Source organism: Rhinopithecus roxellana, chromosome 6, assembly GCF_007565055.1.
Source record: "Rhinopithecus roxellana isolate Shanxi Qingling chromosome 6, ASM756505v1, whole genome shotgun sequence".
NCBI lineage: Eukaryota > Metazoa > Chordata > Mammalia > Primates > Cercopithecidae > Rhinopithecus > Rhinopithecus roxellana.
The window spans coordinates 120,642,453-120,670,245 of NC_044554.1; the positions used below are offsets into that span (position 1 = coordinate 120,642,453).

Below are 27,793 nucleotides of genomic sequence, written 5' to 3' on the forward strand. Positions count from 1 at the left end.
GGAGACACATTGGCTCTAGAACTTGTAGGTGTTAATCTCTGGACTGACTTGGCAGCTAGGAGACTCCCTTGCCTTGCTAACAGCAGGAACTGTAGTATCTGGCACCTCACTGGGACCAGTGGCTGCTGCCTTTGGCAGCCTCAAAGTTAGTCATGTCTGTCACCTACTGTGATGTTGGTACATATCGTAGGCTGTTTTCTGTCCATTAATGCCATTTTTCTGCCATCAGCTTTGAAATTAGTGACTCTGTCCTTTTCGCAGTATGAATTCATTATGTTAATCTCAAAGCAAGAGGGTTTGTTTCAAATTCAGCTATTGATATTTATTTAACTGACAGTGTGTTTCGAAAGTTTATATAAATATATTCTGAAATCTAAAATCTGTCATAATTATTGAGATTTATTAGGATGTAATGTGGAGGCTTTGAGGTTTCATGTAAGTGGTCAAAAATATAATATGAAAAATGACATGATACTTTTCTATAATATTTAGCCACTTTCAGGAAAAAACATTTTCTTCCCAAGATGAATGTTGGCAGGAATTTGATTTTACTGAAATTGTGGGACAAGCACAGTAGGAAATGATGGGTGTGAAGATACTACTTTGAGAAAAGAGAAACAATTTAGGTGTAAGTGGTAAGAGAAGAAAGACAATAATTGGGGAAAAACGTTGAAAAAAGTCCTGTGTCAAAGTGTCCTCTGGGTATGAGATTCTCACTGAAGTGAAAGCTTTAATACCTTTATGGAGTTGTTGCCAATAAGGATGGATCATCTCTGAATTTGACAACCTGAGGTATTAACTTGAAAAATGGAATTGGACGAGATTGCAAATAATGTTCAATAATATGTTTCCAAAACTTGCTTCACAAAGCCGTTGCCCTCTTACAACATGATATTCAGGGGCCCTTAATTCATCTGATCTGAAAAGTTCCTGTGCAGGCTAGGTGTTATGTACCATACCTTGCCATCATTTAAAAATACCCTGCTGTGGTTTGAAATAATGATCTCGGAGGATGTGTGCACCTCAGAAGACTGATGCTGAAGCAAGTATTCCTTTTAAAATGAGCCTATGTGATCCCCAGATTAATATCTGAAATCTAGCTACGAAATAAAGTTTTAATTGCCTAAGGCTACTGGCTAGTTGAATAATTAAAAGAAGGAAGAAAGTAAATTATTAGAATTAACAATACTAAACTCTATGGTAAATCTGCACTCCTTCCTCAGTGCAAGCCTCCTTTCTATAGTGATTGTTTCTTCAAAGTTAATGTGCTGTGATTTTACTGTGTTATTGTAATTACTTTTTCACTTGAGTGCTGGTTTATAAAACTCAGATAAAATAAACCTGTAGATATTTTTACAATAAGGCTTTTAGTGTGCAAAACTAAGTTTCCCTTGACAGATATGTGTAGGGCAGAAGAGAAGACCTCTCTACCATAGTTAGCATCTACTTCTCTTGCCTGGGAATATACGTTGATGCTCCAGATTCAGTTCCAGAGGGAACACACTTCTAATTGCCTTCCACACTGTTTGGTTATCAGACTGAATGGCCTTCTTTTGACCAATATGTGTTTATATAAGTTTATATTGGGATTAAGGATTTAGTATATTGTTGTGAAACAGGTTTGCTTGGGGAAGACGATGGAAATTCATAGCAATAACAATAATTCTGATAACACGAGCTCACATTCGTGGAGGTAATACTCGAACTTAATGTACTACTAAGTCCTAAGTACTTTATTTCTGCCTTCTCTGATGACTGTCTAGTGTAGACTCATTTGCATGGTATTTGTATATCTAAAATGTTATTTGAGTGAAATATTAAATAATTGAAATTTATTTTAATATGTTAAAACATGGGCAAATCTCTTAATTTTATTTTTTTAGCAGACTTTACATTTTAGAGCAGTTTTAGGTTCATAGCAAAGTTGATTGGAAAGTACAGAGAGTTTCCACATATTTTCCATCCTCCACGTATACACAGTCTCCCCAGCTATCAGAATCCCCAGCCAGAGTGATACATTTGTTGCAGTTAATGAACTTATAATATTAACACATCATTACCCAGATTTCATCGTTTACTTGAAAGTTTACTCTTGGTGTTGTAAATCTCTCTTTAAAGATATGGCCTTGCTGTATTATTATTTGCCAAGGGATCAAGGACTTGCTCAGGGCCGCCAGTGTCAGCAACTAGATTCTGAATAAATATTTGATTAATAAATGAATTACTACAAGTTATTGATAGAATATAGGCAGAATATTTTTTGTTTTTTTCTCTTCAGATTTTATAGATTCTTAAACAAAAACCAAAATGAAGACATAGTGTTTTTAATGTAACGGTAAAGAGGCAACTTCTGTGTTTTGAGTACTCTACTTGAATTGTCATTGCTGTAGAGAGAAATAATTTTGATTATTTTTGTTTTTACTCAGGTATGAAGAATTTATTCTTAAATTAATACTCATGCTTATGAGTGTATAAATGCTCATATATTAATTTAATAAAGATTTCAGTTACTTAATCGGATGGGCTACTTGCAATGTACAATTTTTTTTGACATCTTTTCTCCTGCCTTTCACAGTTCTTTTATTCTTACATGGAGTTAGAAAGATGTAAGACTAAATTTACCACCTAAGTTTAATAAATAATGTTTTGTAAATATATTTATGTCATTTGACCCTGTAATTCTATCTTTCACAATTTGTTATAAGGAGATAATCCAAAAGGAGGAAAACAAAGTGCCTACTGATATCTTTTGTGGTATTATTTATAAACATAAATCTTAATCTAAAATTTCTTTGAGATGAGCAGTGTTGCAAAGAATCTGATTACGGGGATGTGGTATATCTCATTCCTTTTTTTTTCTTTTTTTTTTTTGAGACAGAGTCTCGCTATGTTGCCAGGGTGGAGTGCAGTGGTGCGATCTCAGCTCACTGCAACCTCCACCTCCCAGGTTCAATTGATTCTCCTGCCTCAGCCTTCCGAGTATCTGGGATTACAGGCACGCGCCACCATGCTCGGCTAATTTTTGTATTTTTAGTACAGACGGAGTTTCACCATGTTGGCCAGGATGGATCTCAATCTCTTGACCTTGTGATCTGCCTGTCTAGGCCTCCCAAAGTGCTGGGATTACAGGCATGAGCCACTGTGCTCCTTTCAAAGGAAAGGAGACTTGCATTGAGGAAGGAGTGCAGTTTAAGAGGTAAAGCCAGGTATTCCTTGCCAATGTCTTGAAATTACTAGCATTAGCTGCTGTTCTTCTCTGGGTTTTTAGAGGAGTAGATACCCGGAGGCTCTATGTGGAAACTGAGTTTTATCAGCCTGAGGTTTGGGCCTAGTGCTAGTCTCAGAGTCAAAGGAAGATTGGTCAAACTTGAGGAAGAGCTGCTAGGTGGCAGCAGGCTCTTCTTATTCAGAATAGCCACCCCAACCCCTGAGGACCCCAGATGCATGACATTCAGTAAATTTGAGTTCTTACTATGCTTTAGACCTTGATCCAGGAGCAGAGATATGTCAATGGGAGGGAAAAAAGAAGATTCCTGTTCCTATGAGAGAAGGGGTTTGGAGCACAGTTAATGATGGTTTTCTGATCTTGAATCTTCCCACTCATACTCCTCCAAAAGTCATAAATCGAACAAGGAGAGCAAATAAAAACAGACCAGTCATACCTTGAAGAGCATTAGGAGACAGCAGCAAGCCTGTGATAGCAAGGAATGACACAGGGGAAACTGACAGAGGCTTAAGAAGCTGTGAAAAAACAGTACAGGGGTGTGGAGTGTGGAGGACTTAATCAAATCACAAGCAAAATTATTCCAGAAAAAGCTAGAATGCTGGGTAGTTCATTCACAGTACTGGATGCAGGAAAGGAGGGTGAAAGTGCCTGGAATTGGCAGCTATTGGAAAGCATTACTTCTAGGGGAGAGTCATATATAGAGAGAAAGGGTGGTTCCCCTTAAGACAGGATAGTGAAAGTAAACATGGAAGGAAAAGGGAGAAACTTAGGATCCTATGGAAATGAAAAAGAAACAAGACAACCCAAACCTTTTTTCTTTCGCTTCCCAGTGCCAGCTGTAAAAACTACATAGAAGAAGGCAAAGGTGACAGAAAAAAAGATTCTCAGATTAGGAACCAGTCCATTAAATAAATAGGAATAGAATAAAGTATCCCACCTGTACCTAAAACTACTCTCAAAAATTGAAAATAGCAATTAGTGCATTTAAGTTGCAAAAACTCTTGCAAAAAGTCAATCCTAAAATTAAAACTGTGCATAACACTGAAATATGAATTGGATATTTGAATTCATGCTTTTTGGTGTATGAAACAAACAAACAAGCCTACCTTTGGTTGGAAGTACAAAAGTTAAGTAGAGAAATGGACAAAAAATAAAATGAAATAAAATTAGAGTTAATTGAACTTCTGGCAAGTATAGAAGAAAAGGAAAAATCAAATCAGAAGTGAAGACTAAATTGCAAGGTACCTAAAGGAAAAACAGATTCAAATGGCAGGTGGTAACCCAACATATTAATAGTTACATCAAATATAAATCGTCTAAACATCAAAATGAAAAGTCAGAGATTGGCAAAATGTATTTAAAAATATGATCAAACCATATACTATCTACAAGAAACTTCAACTGTGTGATATCAGTAGGACTGAAAAGAAAAGGGTGGGAAAAGATACACCAGGTAAATGCTAAATCAAGAGAATGGTGGATGGCTATACAAAGAGAACTTCAGAGCAAAGAAATTTACTAGGAGTAAAGAGGACATTACGTATTGATAAAATGATCAATTCACAAAGAAGACATAGCAATCCTAAACATGTATTCAGTAAACAACGGAGCTTCATAATACAAAAAGCAAAAACAGACAGAACTCAAATGACTAATTGACAGATCCACCATTACAGTTGAGGATGCCAGTATGCCTCTCTCAGTAGTTTATAGAACCACTATTCAGAAAATTAGTAAGGGTATATTAATAGAAGAACTCAATGATACTATTAAATAATAGGATCAAATTGACATTTGTATAACTCCCCACCCAACATCAGCAGAATACAGGTTCCATACCTATGGAATGTATACCACAATAAACCATATTCTGGATAATAAACTATACAAATTTAAGGAATTGAAACCATACCAAGTATTTTCCCTGACCATAATGAAACCTAAGAGGGATTAATAACAGATGACAGGTAAAATAACTGAAGGAGGTTTTATCTAAATGAAAACCTTGTTTTTCTGGCCAGGCACTGTGTTATACACCTGTAATCCCAGCTTGTTAGGAGGCTGAAGAACGAGGATCACTTGAACCCAGGAGTTTGAGACCAGCCTGGGCAACATAGTGAGACCCCATCTCAAAGAAAGTCTTGTTTTTCTACCCTTCATTTTGAATTGTTATTGACTTGGAACATGTGAATATAGATATCTCTCATCTGATAGTGTGCCAAAATTATAATGATACATATTAGTTCATTGTTATCCATGATAAATTGTTTCTCTGTCCATTTTATTTTACAGCTTCTCTGTTGAAAGGACTAAAACATGCTAACATAGTGCTACTTCATGACATCATCCATACCAAGGAGACGCTGACACTTGTGTTTGAATATGTGGTAAGTAAAATAAGACTTTTAAATTTAGACATTTAAAATATGAATGAAATTCGTGTGGTGTTATAGAGTTTTGTTTTTAGATTGGTGTACTGAAGTTAATATTTTATCTGAATACATGAGAATTGTAATTTTGTATAAAATAATGGCCCTATAAGAGATTATTGAATGATATGTAGCTTAAAAGAAAAACTCAGAAAAATGTTAACTAGAACTTTTATCAGATATGTTATCTATTTATAACCTATTTGTTACTAGGATACATTGTAATTTTTAGGTTTATTACGTAGGATTCAACAGCCTGATGGTGATCATTATCAAAGAAAGCTCATAGGCAATAAGAATGGTTTTTTATTTTTGGACTTGTAACTTGGTGTTTCAAAAGCATGCTTATTAAGATCTGTATGTGTACCTGTGTGTGTGTATGTGTGTGTGTTTGTTTAGGAAAGCGTGATACTTACAATTTAGACTTCAAAGGTTTCCCCCTCAGTTGGTATTTCAGCTATTAATTAAAACTTCCAGTTGCATCCACACAATGTAATGATCTTATTGTGTGAGACTATTACTGCTAGAAGACTTGGACTTGAACTCATAATTAATCCTTCTCCATTTCTCTTAAAAAACATATGGTATTTGTGTAGCACTACTTAGCATTTAACTGTGGAATCGTGAAATGTAACCATGATAATTAACATCCCAATTTTCACAGATGGATCTAAGAACATGTAATTTATAGGACACAAATGACATCAGTGCAGACATTTATTTAGAAGAAGAGCTGTTGGTATTGTCAGTGTATTAGGACCCCATTTTGTAATTACCACACTACTTTTTAAAAAATTTGAAGTACTTTCCATTTTTCCTTAAAAAAAAAAGAATGAATATTTGCAACATTTTTATTTTGCTAATGTCTGCCTGTGTCTGTTTGCCATTTGAAAATTATTGTCTTATGAAGAAGCCATTTATCTTGTCTATTTACATATAAATGATAGATACATTTGAATAATATGGTAATGTGACTGCAAGGACAGCTAGAGCTGAGCAGTTGCATGTATTATGTGGTACCAAGAATGGATGCAGATTCACACATCAATGCAAACATAATTTCTTTTGTTTAATCCATGATTTTGGAGTTAATAATGTATTCCAGCTGATTTAGACTTGGAACTTTTGATTCATACTTTTGAGAATGTCTAGTTTACATATTTCAGTTAAATCTAGATTTTCCTTACTATGTTTTACTTTTGCAATGTTTTGTAGAAAAGAGATTTCAAAAATATACTTATTCTGTCTCTCAAATTAGATAATTAAATTAAAAGGATGGAAAGTAGCTTGTGCCCAAAATCAGTAACATTGGTAAAGAAACTAATAAAAATAATGTGAAAATATGTCCTCTAAATCTTAAAAAATAATGAAATATATTTATGGGGCTAAAATGTACATATTAGATCAAGTGTCATTTGATGATTTTCTATTTGTGTTGCTGCCAAATAAAAGGAAGTAAATTCACTGCCCTGCATTATTTACTGATTAAGACTGACTTTTAAACATAATCACTCTTCTTTGTGTGAGTGAAATTTTCCCTAGTCCCAGTTGTTATGGAGACATCCCATGTCCTTTTAAATCAACCACTTACTAATATGGGTACATGCAGTATCTACAGTAACATTTTGTTCCCAACTTCTCCATGGAGTTCAGACATCATATAGATTACTCTTGTCTCTTTTAGAGAATGAGGCCAACTTGGGTCATTTTTGGCTTATGATTGCCCTGCCTCTGCTTCTGCTGTCCTCTCTACCTGTGTTGCCTTACTTTTACACTGCTGCTTTGCCTTTCTCCTTTCTGCCTTTCTTTTTTTATCTTTTCCTATTCTCATCATTTTGTTTTTTGCTGCTATATGTGAAGTTTGTTTTGTTTTTGTGCATTTTTAGTAAAAGATGTTTAGTTGAATTCCTGAAATCAGCATTTGGTGAAAAAAACAGCTTCAGCTTGTAGATATTTCTTAGGATAGTCTTCTCATTTAGGGTGGGAAGGTGTAGATTTCTCAGCAGAATTTGTCTATTTGGCAATTTCCCAGTTCAAAAATAACTTCCCTGAATATACCTAAAGTTTTTATTTCCTTGACACAAGTTTCCTATTGCTTGTTCTTTGTAAATATTTGGATATCTCAAGAAAAATTAAGGTTCTTATATACCTTAATGGATTGTTTTAATCAGATTGCTTTCCTCACAGTATCTAGCAGAAAGAAACTCTACTCTCCTTGCATGTTTTGAAGCAGTGGGAAGGCAATAATAATTTTTAAACATTAAGTGCCTTGGAAATTAGAGCAGATATTAGTGAGCGGCATAAGGTAGAAAACAGGAGGACACCGTGGGCTTGGGATGAATAAGTGAGGGCCACAGAAAGAGAGGTGAAAGAATGCTTAAGATAAATATGGCCACAAAAATAAAACCCAACAGCTGAAATTTACAGAGTTTTATGCGTAGCACTGTGCGGAGGGCTTACTTTTGGTGTTCTCAACAGCCTCATGGAACTGTAAATATCACCATTTTGCAAAGGAGAAACCTAAAGGTTAGGGAGATGAAGCAGTTATTTCCAAGTTATTGTAGTTTGTAAGATAGACCCAGGCCCATCCTAACTGGACTGTTATAGCTCCTGTTTATTTTTATGAATTTTAGTTAGCCTAGGTCTTTGGTCAGAAGAGGAAAAGGAAACTCTTCTTTCTTTCCATAACCTTCCTTTATTCTATACTTAATATCCTGAGTGCAGATAAGTCCTAAAAACGGTGAAACTGCTTTATAGTTTGAATAAGTTTTGTAGACTGGCCAAAATCCTGTCCATTTAAACTTTTACTTCAATTACAAAATGTGTTTTTAGTTTCCATAAAGCAAACTTGTAAGTCATAGTATTGCCGCATATATGCTACTAGGGTCTTCTGAAATGCGCACCCACACACACAACTTTGTTAGCAAATTCTAAAATCAGTGTCAAACAATTTAATTTAAAATTTCTAAAACTTAATTATAACGTTGCTGTATTTCAGAATTATTAATATCAAAGCACTTTTCTAAACAATGTTGATTTTGTATTTCCGTGTAATTCATTGTACCCTTTTGTGAGGGACGTACCAGTGTAAGTTAAACAGTAGGAAAAACTAATACCCCATGCTTTTTAAAACCCTAGATATGAAGGGAAAGTAAAATAATTTAAGATTTATTAGGTACTATTGTATTTTTCCTTTTGATTTCACAATTAAGTTTTCAAGGGCTTTTTGAGATACCTATGTCATTCAAGTTTTACCAAATGAAGGGTTCTTATTTATGATAATGTATACATACTACAAATGTATTTTCTTGCCTTTAAAGGAGAACTGTAAGCCTAGTTGCTTTATATTATTGCTATGAATGGCATTTTAGGTTTTATAAAAGCCTTCTGAGGGCTAGAATAATGAAATAAGTGGTAAAAATTTAGTGATGTGATAGAATACTCAAGGAAATGACTTTGAAGGTCATTATTAAAGTGGTTTAGTGGCTAATAGGATATTGTTGGTATAGGCTTTCTTTTGAGTAACAGGAAAAGCTTTACAGACCTAAAGTGTTCTGTAATTTAGATTCTTATACAGTTACAAAGTCTGTAGATACTACGATCTGGAAGCCGCAAGGTTGGGAACCCCTTAGGAAATGTGCTCCTTAAGTTGCTCATGTTGCCATTGGGTAACATGTAGGCCCCTCTGATGCATGGTTTTGAGTACAGTTATTTCCAAGGTCTTGTAAGGTTGTAAAATATACCTAGGCAGTTGGGTCTAATATGTCAAATATGAAGGAACACCTTAAACCAAGGAGTGGCTCAGTTAGCTTGAAAAGGAATCTCGTTCACAGTGGTCTAAAATATTGTTATAGCTGTCTTTTTTCCCTATACAGGTTTAAGACTTGGAAGAGAAAGATAGAAAATGTAGTTCAGAATCATTGACTCCAGAATATATTTAGTTGTGAAAGTTCTAACAAATTTTTCTTCTACTTAAACAGAAAGTTAAGCAATTTAGTTTTTATTTTCTTTGCCAAAGACAAATAAGTGCCACATTATCCTATTTAACACCATCCTGAGAAATTTAAAACAGATCCCATGAGTGAAAATAAGAATGATAATAGCAAACATGATTATGTAAATATATTGCCATTAAGCTAATAACCATTCTATTTTAAATTACAGAAGAGCAAAGCATATGTAGCAGCATTTTTCATTACATATTTAATAATTACGTACAAGTAGAAATCAAAATAGAATTATTATTACCAGGGAATGAGGAGGATGGGAAAATTGGGAGTTGCTCAATGGGTATAAAGTTTCAGGGTTTTTTTTGGATACAAGATGGATGATGAAAGTTCCAGTCATAAGTTCCAGAGAGCTACCACACACCATAGTGCGTATGGTTTAACAATATGATATTGTGCACTTACAATTTTGGTAGGAGAGTAAATTTTTATGTTAAGTATTCTTACCATCAGAAATATAAAAGCAAGGTTGGACACAGTGGCTCAAGCCTGTGATCCCAGCACTTTGGAAGGCGGAGGTGGGAGGATTGCTTGAGGCCAGGAATTTGAGACCAGCCTGGGGCAACATAGTGAGACCTTGTCTCTACATAAAATTAAAAAAAAAATAATTAGCCAGGCTGGTGGCATGTGCCTACAGTCCTAGCTGCTCTAGAGGCTGAGGTGGAAGGATGCTTGAATCCAAGAGTGCACGACTGTAATGAGCTATAATTGTACCACTAGACTTGACTCTGGATGACAGAGCAAGACCTTGTCTCTAAAAAACAAACAAACTATATATATATATATATGCATTTACCCATAATACCATCACCACAATCAAGGCAGTTAAGGTAATAAACCTGTCCGTTGCTCCACAAGTTTCCTTTTGTCATTTTGCCTTTATTTATATACACACACACACACACACACACACAAATGAAGTAATGGATATATTTATTAACTTGACTGCCTTTATTGTGGTGATGGTATTATGGGTACATACATGTGTCCAAACTCCTCAGATTGTATACATTAAGTATGTACAGTCATTTGCATATCAGTCATACCTCAATAAAACTGTGAAACAAAAAAAGCAACAAACTCAAAGCTAATCATGATATTGTTAGGGATAATTATTTTTTTGCTATTGTGCTATAAACTAGTGAAATAGCCTAATGTATAACATTATATAAAACAAAAATCTTGTATTTCACATGAAAACAAAGCTGTATCAATAGAAATCATAAAGCCCATAAAATGTTTTTATAGTATTGTACGTTCTACAAGCACTCTCATAGATGTTATTTTATTAGATGGTACCCTCAGCCCTTTGAGTTGTAGGTAGCATGTTGTGTTTATGCAGTATTTTATTGATGAAGAAAAATAATGCTTAGAGAATTTAAAGCAGATTCACTGAAATTATTTAGCCAAGTTAAAATAGTAAAGATATGACTTTAGCTCAAGTCTTCTGTGCCTAAAGATGCCAGTTACTCCATTTTAACCTGCAACTTACCTGTGTTAACTGCCTTCCTAGAGTTTTATATGATGGTCTAAGGTATGTATGATGTTTGAAGATGGGACAGGAAGCTGAAAATTACATTCTGTCTTTTCAACTTGCTACACAATTTGCTTAATTATTTGGTTTCTCTGCCTTATACATTTTGATGTTTAAATCTGTGAAGAATGCTGTGATTTGCATGATTTTTGCCACATCTGTTCTTGAAAAACTGTAGCGCTCTATCAATATTTTGCTTTCCAGATTAAACAGTCCTTGAGCAATTGAACATTTTTCTGCTTTCCTCTGAGATAGATGTATGTGCATATGTATGCACACATGCAACTTTAGTTGAGGGTGATCAGGGAGGGCTTGCTGAGAAGTGTTTAGGTAAAAATCTGAAGGAGATGAAAGAGGGAGATGCACATATTTTTAGAGGAAGAACATTCTGGGCAGAAAGCTTGTCTGAGGAACAGCAGAGCTGTGGCTTGAAGGGAGCTAGCAAGGATGACAATAGGAAGAGACAAGGTTTGAGATGCAGTGGCATTCAGATTGTGTTTGCCTTGAAAGGTTTGGCTATTCTGAGTTTGGCTTTGACTCAGAATGAGATGGGAAGCCTCCAAAGGGTGTTGAGCAGAGAAATTATTTGATCTGACTTGTATTTTATTGGATCTCTCTGGCTGCTTTCTTAAGAATGGACCAAGGGTGGGCATGTTATGAATCAGAGAGACCGGTCAGGAGGCTATTGCAATAAGATCTAAGCATGGGATGATATCTGCAGAAGAGGTGGAGAGAAATGGTTGGTTTCTGGATATACATAGTGTGGCTGACACACCTGTTGGGAAGACTTTAAAAGTGGGCAGGAACAATATGAGACTGGATAGCCAGACCAGAGCCAAAATCATGCCATGGCACTGTCCTCTAAGCACCCTGCTGCTACCATGAGTGTTGGCGCCAGACATTGGCTCTTGCTTTGCTGGCCTTGCTATCTTTGCAGTGTTGTCAGAATGGCAACATTCCACATTATCATTGCTTCTTTGGACTGTTAGCTCATAATGATAAGCCAGGATTGATTGTGTTTGTTGCCTGAGATGAAGTTTCAAGCCCATGTTTTGACTGCACAGAATCGTAAGAAAATGAGTATCTAGCATTTTCGCTCTTCTAATGGCAGGTGGGTCCTGTTTCCTGTCAAGATTCATAAAATACCATTGACTGCAGAAAGAAAATGTGATACGTATACTATGGAATATGTATCATATACTGCATGGAATACTATGCAGTCATAACAAAGAAAGAGATCATGTCCTTTGCAGGAACATGGATGGAGCTGGAGGCCTTTATCCTTAGCAAACTAACACAGGAATAGAAAACCAAATACTCCATGTTCTGACCTATAAGTGAGAGCTAAATGATGAGAACACGTGGACACATAGAGGGGAACAACACACACTGGGGTGTGTCACAGGGTGGAGGCTGGGACAAGCGAGAGGATGAGGAAAAATAACTAATGGATACTAGGCTTAACACCTAGGTGATGAAATAATTTGTATAGTAAACCCCCATTACACAAGCTTACCTGTATAACAAGCTTGCTTATGTACCCCAAGCTTAAAATAAAAGTATTAAAAAAATTCATAAAATCAGAATTTTTCCTAACTTAGGGAATACATTCGGATACAGGGCATGCTTCCCTTTTTCTCTGCTCTTCACCCATGCCCTAAGGAGAAAAAGACACCTCATAAATGTCCGCTAGATTTATTATCTAGTCCCAGATAAGGTAAATCTAGAATGTGAAAAGAATTGGCAGGTGGCATAGTCATGGAACTATTGTTTATAATCTTTGGGAAATCATCAAGAATGCAGATCGGCGAAAGTCATGCTGGTTTTTAAAGGATGATGGGAAACATCTGAATCTATAGAAATATAAGCTTAATATAGAACACTGGTGAAATTTAAAATAAATTTTTAGACATTAGGGTCTAATAATCTTCCTTCTCTTTGTTATTTGCTGATTTCGGCAAACTACTGACAGGGACTTTTATGAGATATTTAAAACAGGAATAGAAATGAAATCTAGTTAGAAGATCAGTGTTTTTTTTTTTTTTTTTTTTTTTTTTTTCAGTTTTATCTCTGGTTGAACCACTTTATCCAAAGCCTATTGATCAATGAATTGACATCATCATGGAGAAAAGTCTGTCGGGGTGTGCTGGAGGGCATTGTCCTTGTCCTTGTTCTGTTTGATATTTTTATTAATGACTCAGATAGTGGTGGTGATATGCTGGACCTATTTGTGTGTGTGTCATAGCTGGGAAGTATAATTAACACTTAGGGTGACGGAATCAAGGGTCAAAAAAGAATCTAATAAAATGATGAGCCTAACCTACAAGCTGAATTATCATGGGATAAGTAAAACAGTATATTTGGTTTTAAAAAAAGAAAGTATTCCAACCTAATACAGAAAAATGGAGTGGAGGAAAGGTCACTTAAAAAACAATTCATGTAAAAAAAGCCTAGTGATTTCTTTGGTGTATGGCAGTATGCACAGAGGAACTCTAATAAGATGCCAAAATTGTTCAGGAGAATTAAAGACATACCAAGAGAGGAGAGAAAAAGATAGTGTATATATTGTAGATGGGGTAAGGAAGTCAAGTGTGAGAATTTTGAGAAGGCTGGCTTTGGCTTAATTCTTAGAAGAATGTTCACTTATGTGTTTTCTGTAACTTATGTTCAGTTCTTTGAAATGTAATGAGCACCTTATTGCTAAAAGCATTCAAATAGAGGATGACTAGATTCACATCAGGAATATTGTAGAAAGGGTTCCTAAACTGTATTACATGCATGACATTGAGATATGTAATTTAGATTATGTGCTCCCAACTGATACCATGACATAGTAAGGTCCCTCCATTTTGCAGATGAGGAAATTTAGGCTAAGATGTCAGATACTTCATGCGTGTCCTTTCCAGTGGCTACATCATATCATCTCCTGAGTTGAGTGTGAGTCCAGGTAACTACAAGTTTCCATAGCAAATGATTGCCCAAGGTTTTACAATTGGTATATGTGTCCCATTTGACATAATTTTGGGGAACAGAAACACAGCTCATTATGGTCATTCACTGAATAATTTATGTATTCATTCATTTTTTTTCCCTCCAACATATACGGACTGTCTTCTCTGTGCCAGGGAGTATCATTAAGTTCTAGAGATATATATAGCCCTTGTTTTTAAAGAGATTGAAGTCATGTGGAGAACTGTGATCTTAGACGAGGTAAACCTCCATAAGCCATTTGAGGTATAAATTGCTGTCATAGATCTATATGTGTCATGGTACTAGAACATATTTGTGTTTTAGTATAAGCAATAGGAAAACTAGATTCGTCTCATAGGCTTTTCTTTATGGAAGGGTCTTTGTTTCATATATGGAGAACTAGTTATGCTGTATAGTACTGTGATTCTATATTCTGAAGGGAAGGTTGTCATTCAGAACCAAGTACAGAATGTGAACAGATGTAAACACTGTGGATGACTGAATGTGCAGGCAGTGTAAGATGGAGGAATTCTGCACCATAAGGAGAAATTAAAGAAATGGAAAGGAAACAAACTAGCTTTCAATCAGTGCTCTCTTACGAACTTCTCATTTTTCTGTAATTGGTAGGACAAAGTCAATTAACTTCTTTTCTGTCCTTTTCCCTAATGGCTTTTTCTCATCTAATAATAAGGAATGATGGTTACTTTTAGTCACTTTTAACTGTCCACAATCATGTTGGGTGTTGAGATTTCAATTTTTTTTTCTTGTTTACATCATATCTATCATCTCTATATTTTAGTTTTATTTTATGTGGTTGCTGTCCTTATTAGATACTTATAATCATGATTTGGTATTTAATTCATATGGTCGAAGATAGAAGTGTTTCTGATTTCCAACTGTTGCTATAGTAAATGCCTGCCTATCCACAAAAGCACACAGTTCTGAGTACATTCCACTATAGATCAAACTATTTTAATGAGAATACAGTGTGCATCTGATTTTTGTAAAATTTTAATTCTTGTTCCTCGGTTTATCTTAGAATTTCATCACTTAAATTCTAAGTGATATTTAATGGTGGAGAAATCACAGATAAGATAAAACAGTAATAAAAAGATAATTCCTTTGGAAAGAAAAGTATATATTTCTCATGTTAATTTAAAAAAAAAAAAATTCTCACCAGAATTATGGTCATATGTCTTAAGAAAACAATACTCCTGGAAAACTGCATGATTCCGGGGGTGGGTGGAAGCAGGAGACCAATACATTAAATGCAATAAGACTGACAATAATTATCAGCTTGGAGAGATTAGAGAAAGCTCTAGCTAAGGTACAAAAGTTGCGGCCCGATGTAAGTACCCAAGATCAGGATGAAGATGGTCAATAATTCCAGTTACCTTCACATTAAGTTTGAATAGGTCATTAAGTAACTGAAGAAAAAGTCACCAGCAAATTCAGTTTTAAGTGTGAAAGTATGCATTGTTATATATCATACAAAATTGGGGGCTATAACTTCACCAATTTTTAAAGTAAGTTAGTAAATGCCTGTCATGATAATGACCACTTCTTGCATTGTGTTTATTTTTAATTTTACTTTTTCTTGCATTTTATGAATACTTAGTTAATATCACATAATGGTTTAGTTTAATGTGCATTCTATACTTTGGTAAAGGAATATTAGGCCACTCTATAAATTATTCATTTTTGTTGATGTGATTTTTGCTTTTATGCAAGTTATATGTGCATTTAGATTAAGTCAGTTAGTTTCAGGTTTCTTATGAAAAACAGCAGTTTTCACCTTCAACTTTGCACTTTTTCAGCTGATTCTTTCAGATTTCTCTTTAAATGTCTAATAAAACTCATTTATTTTCACTTATTGATTATTCATCTTTGGCATAACCTACTGATTCCTACAATGCAAAGTGAAAATTTAGATTTTTCTCATTCCTCTACTTCAGAACAAATGTACTCATCTTTTCCTGCTGCCCTCCTAGTCTCCCATCCTCCCAGTATAGTCATAATTTTAATTAGCTCAGAATTCAGAATTTGATATTTATATTAGCGTGTTAATATAAATCTTTGTAGCCAAGACATATAGTCTACTGTGACTACTTTTTCCTCTCTGTTTCCCCGGAATTAATATTAATTTTCTGTTTTTCATTTCTGTTATTAATTCAGGGCCTCCCAGAGCCTCTGCCTGGTGCATCTTTCCTGATTTCCTGGCATGCCCTTCTCCTCTTCCCTGAGCTGGAGCTCTTTTTTCTTCATCTTATGTGGTTTTGTCTTGAGGAATACAATTTCTAATAGCTTCCTGGGAAAGGGTGTGTGCAAGATTTTTGTTGTGGTTGAGGCATTGTATTTTTGAAAATATCTTTATTCGGTACTCATGCTTGATTGACATTTTGGCTAGATGTAGAATTCTTGCTTGGAAATAATTCCATTCGAATTTCAATAAGATTGCTCCATTTTTCAGTTCCATTGTTTCTGTTAAGCTATTTCTCTTTATTTCTAGTGTCCTGACATTTTATGATAAAGTGAAAAAGAAACCAAGGTGCAGCTTTTTTATGTTCATTGGGTGCACTTTTTCAATCTGTCCTTTCCTCCTTTTTATTCGTGTGTGTGTGTGTGTGTAATGCAGTAGTTTTATTATGATACAATTCATGTAACAAAGTTTGCTTTTTAAAAGTATGCAATTCAGCGGTTTTGAGCCTATTCACAACGTTGTGGAACCATCACTACAACCTAATTTTATAATTCATTACCCTAAAAAGAATCCCATATCCATTAGCATTCACTTTGAATTCACCACTAACCCCCCGCTCCCGAACCACCGATCTACCGTATGTCTCAACAGATTTGACTGACATCTCATATAAATGGAATCATAATAATATGTGACCCTTTGTCATTGTCTTCTTTCACTTAGCATAATGTTTTTGAAGTTCATCCATGTTGTAGCTTTTCTCAGTACTTCATACTTTCTTAAGAGTGAGTAATATTCCATAGTTTGGATACACCACATTTTATTTATTTATTCATCAATTCATCGAGAAACGTGGGGTTTCTTTTCACCTTTTGGCTGTTGTGAGTAGTGCTGCTGTGAACATTTGTGTACGTGTATTTGTTTATTTTCTTTCAATTCTTTTGTGTGTATACCGAGGAGTGGTATTGCTGGTCATCTTATAACTCTATCTTTCACCTTTTAAGGGACTGCCAAACTATTTTCCAAAGTGGATGCACCATTTTACAATCCAACCAGCAGTGTATAGGAGTGCCAAGTTTATTCACACTTGGCAACACTTGTTATTTTCTGCCTTTTTTTTAAATTCTATTGGATGTTTAGTTGTATCTGATAGTGATTTTGACTTGTATTTTCCTGACTTACGATGTTGAACATCTTTAATGTATTTACTTGTATTCAAGAACTTAAATTATTTTGTTACTTTTTCCTTCCTTTATTTTCTCTTTTCTTTATTTTCAGATATTTTATTATTTGAATGTTGAACCTCCTGGATTGTTCTTCTAATTTTCTTGTCTTTTCTCTCCCGTTTTCTAATTCGTTTTTCTTTAGCTCAATATTAAGGATCAAATTTCCTCAACTTTGTGTTTCACATATTCTATTGAAATTTTTAAATTTAAATTTTATTATTATTTCTAAGGTAACTTTGCTCTGAATATTTCATTTATAATATATTATTTCTTGTTTCAAGGTTGCAATATCTTTTGTTACTAATATTTTCTCACTGAAAATATTAATAATAGCCTTTGTGAAGTTTTCTAATAGTTAAACTATGTTTCCACCACGTAGTTATTTTTTTCTTTTAGTTTGTTTTGGGCTCTCTCTTTAATATTTGAGGCTTTGGTCAGATAGCTGGTACAAAAGCAATATGATTGGGAATTGCAGGTGTGTGGGTATCTGGGTCATCATGAATTTCACTGTAGGTACTGAATAAGTCATTTTGTTGAGAAACCCTCAATGCCAGTATCCATCTTTCCTGTGGTGCTATAAGATTCCCAGTGAAAATTCTTCCCAACTTTGCCTGGCTGCCAATCTTATGGAAACCGAGTGGGGTTCAGACCCCCACCTAATCTCCCGTTTTAGGATGGTGTCACTGTCCCTAACTGGTTGGATTTTCTAGTTTGGACACCCTCTGTTTTTCTTTCTCTGGGTTTAAGAGGGGCAGTTATCTATATAAGCAGAGAGGGGAAACAAATCTAAATTAAATAGCTACTAAAAAGATTTTCAACCAATATTCCATGTTTTCGACTTCCATAGGTAGACTTTCTACTCATGCCCACTTCCTGGTGCCAACAATTTCTGAGCCTTTTGGTTGTTCTCTACATAAGCAGTGCTGCTTCTAGGCTTTCCTCACTGCCAGTTTAGTATTCCATTTGGTTGGTTGGGTGTATTTTGTATGCAAAACTTGCTACCATCTGTTTTGGAGCTTCAAAATTTGGTGAGTGGGAATTCAGGAGAGTACAAGGTAGATCCACATGTTCTATTTGTCATCTTTACTTTGGAATATCATCCATTCTTAATAAGTTTAAATATGAATAAATGTTAAAGCATGCCATTGTGTAAAACAATGTATAATTAGATAACTTTTTCACATCAATTGTTGTGAAGTATGTAAGTTTTTCTCTTTATCAATTGTCAGAGTTTATCAAATATGACAAGGCCAGTGGGAGTGAAGGTATTTTAATTAACTGTTATTAGATTTTTGTCCATTCAATAACATTTTAGGCACAAGAGCAGTGCCTGAAGTTTGAGTGGGATTTTATTAGAATGTGCTATCTTAATAGAAAATAATTATGATTGTCAATTGGCTGGTTAATTGTTGGTTTGTTTTTTGTTATAATTTGTTATGATTTTCAGATGTTGACACATGTATAGATACACATTCATACATTTGACAGTATTTTAAAGTCAATGAGAACATTTTTACAGTCTGTGTATAAAGAAATATACAGGGGTGAAAGGTTCTGATTTTAAAATTTAATTATTCAAAATATATAGACTTAATTTTTCAGTTTCATTATGTTTTCATTGCTGTGTATTATTGAAGATTTTTTTTTTTTTTTTTGAGATGGAGTTTTGCTTGGTTGCCCAGGCTGGAGTGCAGTGGCACAGTCTTGGCTCACTGCAACTTCCGCCTCCTGGGTTCAAGCGATTCTCCTGCCTCAGCCTCCAGAGTAGCTGGGATTACAGGCACCTGCCACCACGCCTGGCTAATTTTTTGTATTTTTAGTAGAGACGGGGTTTCACCATGTTGGTCAGGCTGGTTTCGAACTGCTAACCTCGTGATCCATCCACCTCAGCCTCCCAAAGTGCTGGGATTACAGGCATGAGCCACTGCGCCCGGTCTAAAGATGTCATTTTTAGTAAATGAACTTCAGTGTTCTGAGTTAACATTCAACTTCTAGTGAATAATTTACTCCTTTCTCACTGGTATATTCAAGCCTGGTTATAAATCCCCAACAGATGCTTATATCTCATTTCTGTTTCATAAATTGGGAACTGAGAAACTAATTTGTGGTGGCAGCTATTTGCTAAGTAAGAATTTTCCATCTTTGGGGTTTTTCCTTTCTTCTCAAATATGTGATCTTGGTTTTAAGGCTTTGGATCTCAGTTATTAGTTTTTCTTTCAGCCCTTGTTACAGACATTTGGAAGAATGGATTGATTGATTTTTCTCCCCCTTCTATTTTATTACCCTTTTTACTTGGATAAGGAAGTTAGAACCAGTCAGGAAAGATAAATGTTGAGTATTCTAGCTAGAATCTTAGGAAATATGTGAGGAAAGCTATCTAAATCCAACAAGAAGATAAAAAGTCAACAATGCTATGGGCAAGCAATATGGAGAGAATATGATTAGTAATGTAATATTTATTCGAGAGAAAGAAAGGACCAGGGATCTTTAAAAGAAATCAGATTTAGGCTGACTAAAAATACATTGAACTGAGTGGTATATTGTAAAGGGTTCAAAGGGCAACATGATCATTCTTGTTTGTCATCATGACACCTGTGTAAGATGAATGAGCAGCCAGTCTCTGTGAGAGCAGGGACTAATTTCTCATGTTACCAACTGCAGTGGGCACCCTATAAATCTTTGCCAACTTGATATGGTTATTTTCATAGAATGGATGCATTGGACACATTGTGTGGGTGTGTGTGGATGTGTGCCTGTATGCGCGTGTGTGTGTGTGAGAGAGAGAGACTTGAGAGTTATTTTTCAAGGTTTTCATTAAAACTCTCTTATGGAGTATATCAGACACAGAGATATAGTGGCTGACACAGAGATATAGTGGTTGGTTTCTCCTTCAAAGGAGGACTTACTACAGGAAGTAATATCAGCTGAATGCCTCCATCTGTCAGCTCCTCCAGCATCTGTTTCAGCTGCAGAGACCCATTCCGAATGAGGTCACGCCTTTCCTCAGGCTTCTTATATCTGGTGACTGTAAAACATGAAGGTATAAAGGTCTAGCCATTTCTGCACAACACAGGGCAGCCCTGGTGCTAGGTTGGCCACAGATTTATTTGTCAGCATAATAGTTTGACTTCCTTTGTCCAGTCTTGCTCTCTTTTCCTACATTTCAGCTAGTAAATATAATGTATTTCTTTTACCTAACAGACATACTGTATATCAGCCTTCATCTGGAAGATCCATCCTGTGTCCAAGACTTAAAAAGATTAATTTATAAATGTAGTTAACCCTTCAGTTTAACATGGATTTGTTATCTTTTAGAGAAGCCACTGACACAATATGGGTTTTGATTTAAGTATCCAAGTATATGAGACATTATACCAGAAAATCAGACTTTCAGAGTTCAGAAGGAAAAAGTTAATGTACTATAGCAAGAATTTCTAGAAAAGTTAACTTTAGATGGAAGTAATTTTAAGAAAAGAGAGAAGTAATTGAGTGAGTTGGTAAAATTGTAACTTTTTTTTAAGGCTACTAAATCCTTGACAAAGGGTTCTGTTAAAATTCAATAAAAATTTATATATATTTGTGTATGTATTTAATGTTCTTAATGTATTGACGGTGAAGAAAAAAAGAGTAGCATTTGCCTAATGTAGAAGACCGTATTGCTATTTCCAAATATTTGTATATCAGTCTTTGTAAAAAGAATATGTCTGTCTTCCCTATTGAAGTTAGGCATGGCCAGGTGACTTGCTTTGGCCAATGAATTGAGCAAAAGTTACTTGTTATTGCAGCATGACTAGGCTTGTCTTGACTAAAGTATCCCAAATTACTTACTATCCAACCACCCCACAGAGAGCCGATGCTACCATGTATTATTCTTGAAGACTTTTATATGATTTATACTCACATACATGTTATATGTATATGTGTATGTTTATATGTATACCGCACCATATACAACCCTGTTTTTTTTTAACCTTTTATACCCATACTAGTTAGTGTTGTCATCATTCCATATCATTAAATGCAGTTATGTATTGTTTATTCACATTTAAAAATTTACACACTCTTTGTATCATTAACAAAAAAAATCCATGCTCATCTTTGATGTCATTTAAAATTCTGGATAGTGGGGAGAGGCCAAGATGGCCTACTACAAGCTGCAGCGATTGGAGGCTCCCATCAGAAAAACCATAATAAGTGTGTGAATCCTTCCCTGGCAGCCACAGTATCCAGATTCCCTCATCAAAATTGATGAGAAGGTTTGTCAAAGATCAGATGGTTGTAGATGTGTGGTGTTATTTCTGAGGCCTCTATTCTGTTCCTAATGTAAATGAAGAGTTGATGGCTCCAGCAAACCAACATGACACATGTATACCTATGTAACAAACCTGCACGTTGTGCACATGTACCCTAGAACTTAAAGTATAATAATAATAAAAAAAATAAGTCACTGCTATTGTAAAAACAAAAAAAAAATTGACTAGAAGGTGGGCGTTACCCATCGAGAGAAGGAAGAGCAGTGTGGTGTGGTGGTCCACCTGAAAGCAACACGGGGAAGAGGAGCCCCCACTCCCCAGTGAAGGGAGACTGTGAGTGGTGCACTACCCAGCTGGGGAAACTGCGCTTTTTCCACAGAACTGTGCAACCCACCAACTGGAAGATCCCACTTGTGAACCCATGCCACCAGGGCCTAGCGTCCCAACTCTGGAACAAACAGATTCTTACAGCCTCTCAGTTGGAATCTGCTTAAGCCTATCAGACTCCCATGGGGAGGGGCAACCAGCACTGGCTACAGCTGCCTGCTGTCTAAGCCATTTGAGCTCCTTGGGGGAGGGGCAGCAGCCAGCACTGGGACTCACAACTGCCAAACATGCTAAGCACCCTGGCCAGGGAAGGGCGGCTCTCATTTCTATAGCTCCAGGCTGCAGTTTTCCCCTGCTGGAGGCAGGGAGGCTGAACAGCTTGGTCCCAAGACTTGTCCTGACAGCCAAACCTACCACCTGTGGCAGTCTGCGGCCATAGTGCTTCTTCAGGCCTAAGCTAACCCATCCTTCCTCAGTGGACGGGGCTTCCCTGCAGGATCTCCAGCAACTCCAACCAGAGGCTCAGGAACAGAATTCGGATCTCCCTGGGCCTGAAACCCTAGGGGGAGGAATGCCCGCAGTCTCTGCAGACCAGCAAATTTAGCCTTTCCTCCTGGTAGTTCTGAGGAATACAGGCAGCCGAGATTAGTGGGTTTTCCCACAGCAAAACATACCCCCTCCACCAAAGGACAAAGTGCTTCCTTAAATAGTTCCTGTTCCTCATGCCACCCAACTGGGTGAGACCATCCAACAGAGGTAGTCAGACACCCTCTACAGGAGTGATCCTACTGGCATCAGTTTGGTGCCCCTCTAAGACAGAGGTCACAAAAGAAGGAGCAGGCAACCAACTTTGCTGCTCTGCAGCCTCCTTGAGTGACATCTCCAGGGATGGGAGTGAATCAGATGAATAGGACCTGAAGTGAACCCCTAGCAAACCGTGGCAGCACTACAGAAGAGAGATATGACTACTGAAAGAAGAACAAGCAGAAAGTGACAGCAGCATCAACAACAGCAACAAAAAGACCTCCATAAAAACCCCATTCAAGTTTCGGCAGCCTTAAAGACGAAAACTAGACAAACTCGTGAAGATGAGAAAGAATCAATGAAAAAGTGCTAAAAACCCAAAAGGCCAGAGGGCCTCTTCTCCTCCAAATGATTGCAAAGTCTCTCCATCAAGGACACAGAACTGGGCGGAGGAGCAAATGGACGAACTGACAGAAGTAGGCTTCAGAAGATGGGTAATAAAAAACTACGGTAAACTAAAGGAGCATATTCTAACCTAATGCAAAGAATGCTAAGAACCTTGATAAAATGTTAGAAGAATTGCTAACTAAAATAACCCGGTTAGAGAGGAACATAAACGATCTGATGGAGCCGAAAAACAGCACGAGAACTTCGTGAAGAATGCAGAGTATCAATAGCTGAATAGACCAAGCAGAACTAAGAAAGGATATCAGAGTTTGAAGACCACCTTACTGAAATAAGACATGCAGACAAGAATAGAGAAAAAAGAATGAAAATGAATGAAAAAAGCCTCTAAGAAATATGGGGCTTCATAAAAATACCAAACCTATAATTGATTGGAGTACCAGAAGGAGATGGGGAGAATGGAAACAAGTGGGAAAACACACTTCAGGATATTATCCAGAAGAACCTCCCCAACCTAGCAAGACAGGCCAGCATACAAATTCAGGAAATACAGAAAACACCACTAAGGTAAAACACCATTAAGATATTCCATGAGAAGATCAATCCCAAGACACATAATCAGATTCTCCAAGGTAGAAATGAAGGAAAAACAGTTAAGGGCAGCCAGGGAGAAAGGCCAGGTCACCTATAAAGGGAAGCCCATAAGACTAACAGCAGAACTCTCAGCAGAAACTCTACCAACCAGAAGAGATTGGGGACCAATATTCAATATTCTTAAAGAAGATAATTTCCAACCCACAATTTCATATCCAGCCAGACTAAGCTTCATAAGCAAAGAAGAAATAAAATCCTTTCCAGACAAGCAAATGCTGAGGGATTTTTTTACCAACAGGTATGCCCTGCAGGAGCTCCCGAAAGAAGCACTAAATATGGAAAGGAAAAACCAGTACCAGCCACTGCAAGAACACACCAATATATAAAGACCAATGACACTACGAAGAAACAGCATCAACTAGGGTGCAAAATAACCAAATAGCAGCATGATGACAGGATCAAATTCACATATAACATTACTAATCTTAAATGTAAATGGGCTAAACACCTCAATTAAAAGACACAGACTGGCAAATTGGATAAGGAATCAAGACCCATCAGTGTGCTGTATTCAGGAGATCCATCTCATGTGCAAAGACACACATAGACTCAAAATAAAGGGTTGGAGGAAATTTACCAAGCAAATGGAAAGCCAAAAAAAAAAGCAGGGGTTGCAGTCCTAGTCTCTGACAAAATAGACTTTAAACCAACAAAGATCAAAGAAAACAAAGAAGAGCATTACATAATGGTAAAGGGAACAATTCAAAAAGAACAGCTAACTGTTCTAAATATATATGTGCCTAATACAGGAGCACCCAGATTCATAAAATAAGTTCTTAGATACCTAAAAGGAGACTTACACTCCCACAAAATAGTAGTGGGAAACTTTAACACCCATTGTCAATATTAGATCAGTGAGACAGAAAATTAACAAGGATATTCAGGACTTGAACTTCGCTCTGGATCAAGCAGACCTAGTAGATATCTTCTACAGAACTCTCTACCCCAAATCAACAGAACGTACATTCTTCTCAGTGCCACGTGGCACTTATTCTAGAATCAACCAAATAATTGGAAGTAAATCACTCCCCAGCAAATGCAAAAGGACTGAAATCATAACAGTCTCTCAGACCACAGTGCAATCAAATTAGAACTCAGGATTAAGAAACTCACTCAGAACCACACAATTTCCTGGAAATTGAACAACCTGCTTCCTGAATGACTCCTGGGTAAATAATAAAATTAAGGCAGAAATCAAGAAGTTCTTTGAAACCAGTAAGAACAAAGAAACAGTGTACCAGAATCTCTGGAACACAGCTAAACCAATCTTGAGAGGGAAATTTATAGCACTAAATACTCGCATCAGAAAGCTAGAAAAATTTCAAATCGACACCCTAACATCACAATTAAAAGAGCTAGAAAGGCAATAGCAAACGAATCCAAAAGCTAGCAGAAGACAAGAAATAACTAAGATCAGAGAAGAAATAAAGGAGATAGAGACACACAAAAAAACCTCCAAAAAATCAATGAATCCAGGAGCTTGTGCTTTGAAGAAATTAACAAAATAGAACACTAGCTAGACTATATAAGAAGAAGAGAGAGAAGAATCAAATAGTCATAATAAAAAATGATAAAGGGGATATCACCACTGACCCCACAGAAATACAGACTACCATGAGAGAATACTATAAACACCTCTACGCAAATAAACTTAGAAAATGTATAAGAAATGGAAAATCTAGAAGAAATGGATAAATCCCTGGATGCATATACCCTACCAAGACTAAACCAGGAAGACATCGAATTCTTGCATAGACCAGTAAGTTCTGAAATTGAGGCAGTAAACAAGCAAAGCCCAGGACCAGATGGATTCACACCTGAATTCTACCAGAAATACAAAGAGGAGCTAGTACCATTCCTTTTGAAATTATTCCAAACAATTGAAAAAGAGGGATTCCTTAACTCATTTTATGAAGCCAGCATCAGCCTGATGACAAAACTGGGAAGATACACCACAAACACAGAAAACTTCAGGCTAATACCCCTGATGAACATCAGTGCAAAAATCCTCAATAAAACTGGCAAACCAAATCCAGTAGCACATCAAAAATCTTATCCACCACACTCAAACTGGCTTCATTCCTGGGATGCAAGTCTGACTTAACATATGCAAATCAATAAACACAATCCATCACATAATCAGAACCAGTGACAAAAAGCACATGATTATCTCAATAGATGCAGAAAAGGCCTTTGATAAAATTCAATGTTCTTTCAAGTTAAAACTCTCAATAGACTAGGTATTGATAGAACATATCTCAAAATAGTAAGAGCTATTCATGACATACCCACAGCCAATATCATATTGAATGGGCAAAAGCTGGAAGCGTTCCCTTTGAAAATTGGTACAAGGCAAGGATGCCCTCTCTCACCACTCCTATTCAACATTGGAATTTCTGGCCAGGGCAGTCAGGCAAGAGAAAGAAATAAAGGGTATTCAAATAGGAAGAGAGGAAGTCAAGTTACCTCTGTTTGCAGATGACATGATTTTGTATTTAGAAAACCCCATCACCTCAGCCCAAAAACTTCTTGAACTGAAAGGCAACTTCAGCAAAGTCTCAGGATACAAAATCAGTGTTCAAAAATCACAAGCACTCCTTTACACCAACAATAGGCAAGCAGAGAGCCAAATCATGAATGAACACTCATTCACAATTACTAGAAAGAGAATAAAATACCTAGGAATGCAGCTAACAAGGGATTTGAAGAACCTCTTCAAGGGGAACTACAAACCACTGCTCAAGGAAATAAGAAAGGACACAAACAAATGGAAAAACATTCCATGCTCATGGATAGGAAGAATCAGTATCATGAAAATATTGCCCAAAGTAATTTATAGATTCAGTGCTATGCCCATTAAGCTACCATTGACATTCTTCACATTATTAGAATATAACTATTTTAAATTTCATATGGAATCAAAGAACACTCTGTTTAGCCAGGACGATCTTAAGCAAAAAGAACAAAGCTGGAGGCATCACGCTACTTGACTTTAGACTATACTACAGGGTTACAGTAACCAAAACAGCATGGTAGTGGTACCAAAACAGACATATAGATCAATGGAGCAGAACATAGATCTCAGAAATAACACCACACATCTACAACTATCTGATCTTCGACAAACCTGGCAAAAACAAACAATGGGGAAAGGATCTCCTATTTAGTAAATGGTGCTGGGACAACTGGCTAGCTATATGCAGAAAACAGAAACTGGAATCCTTCCTTACACCTTATACAAAATTTAGCTCAAGATGGATTAAAGACTTAAATGTAAAACCCCAAGTCATGAAAACCCTAGAGGAAAACCTAGGCTATACTATCCAGTACATAGGCATGGGCAAAGACATCATGACAAAAAAGCCAAAAGCACTTGCAACAAAAGCCAAAATTGACAAATGGGAGCTAATTAAACTTAAGAGCTTCTGCACAGCAAAAGAAACAGTCATCAGAATGAACAGACAACCTACAGAATAGGAGAAACTTTTTGCAAGCTACCCATCTGACAAAGGCCTAACATCCAGAATTTACAAGGAACTTAAACATATTTACAATAAAAAGACAAACAACCCTCCCAAAAAAGTGAGCAAAAGATATGAACAGACGCTTCTCAAAAGAAGACATTTACACGGCCAACAAACATAGGAAAAAAATCTCAACATCACTGATCATCAGAGAAATGCAAATCAAAATCACAGTGAGATACCATCTCACACCAGTCAGAATGGCACTTATTAAAAAGTCAGGAAACAATAGATGGTGGTGAGGCTGTGGAGAAATAGGAATGCTTTTCCTTGTTGGTGGGATTGTCAGCCTTT

The 27,793-nt window shown here is 36.3% G+C and overlaps 1 protein-coding gene across 2 annotated transcripts in view; it reads left to right on the forward strand.

Moving 5' to 3' along the window:
* Positions 1–27,793, forward strand: part of CDK14 (cyclin dependent kinase 14) — a 598,852-nt gene that overhangs the window by 257,149 nt on the left and 313,910 nt on the right. For both annotated transcript variants that reach the window (XM_010354653.2, XM_030932371.1), the window contains one exon: positions 5,519–5,613. In XM_010354653.2, the coding sequence (XP_010352955.1) occupies positions 5,519–5,613 (95 nt within the window). The remainder of the gene's footprint in view (positions 1–5,518; positions 5,614–27,793) is intronic.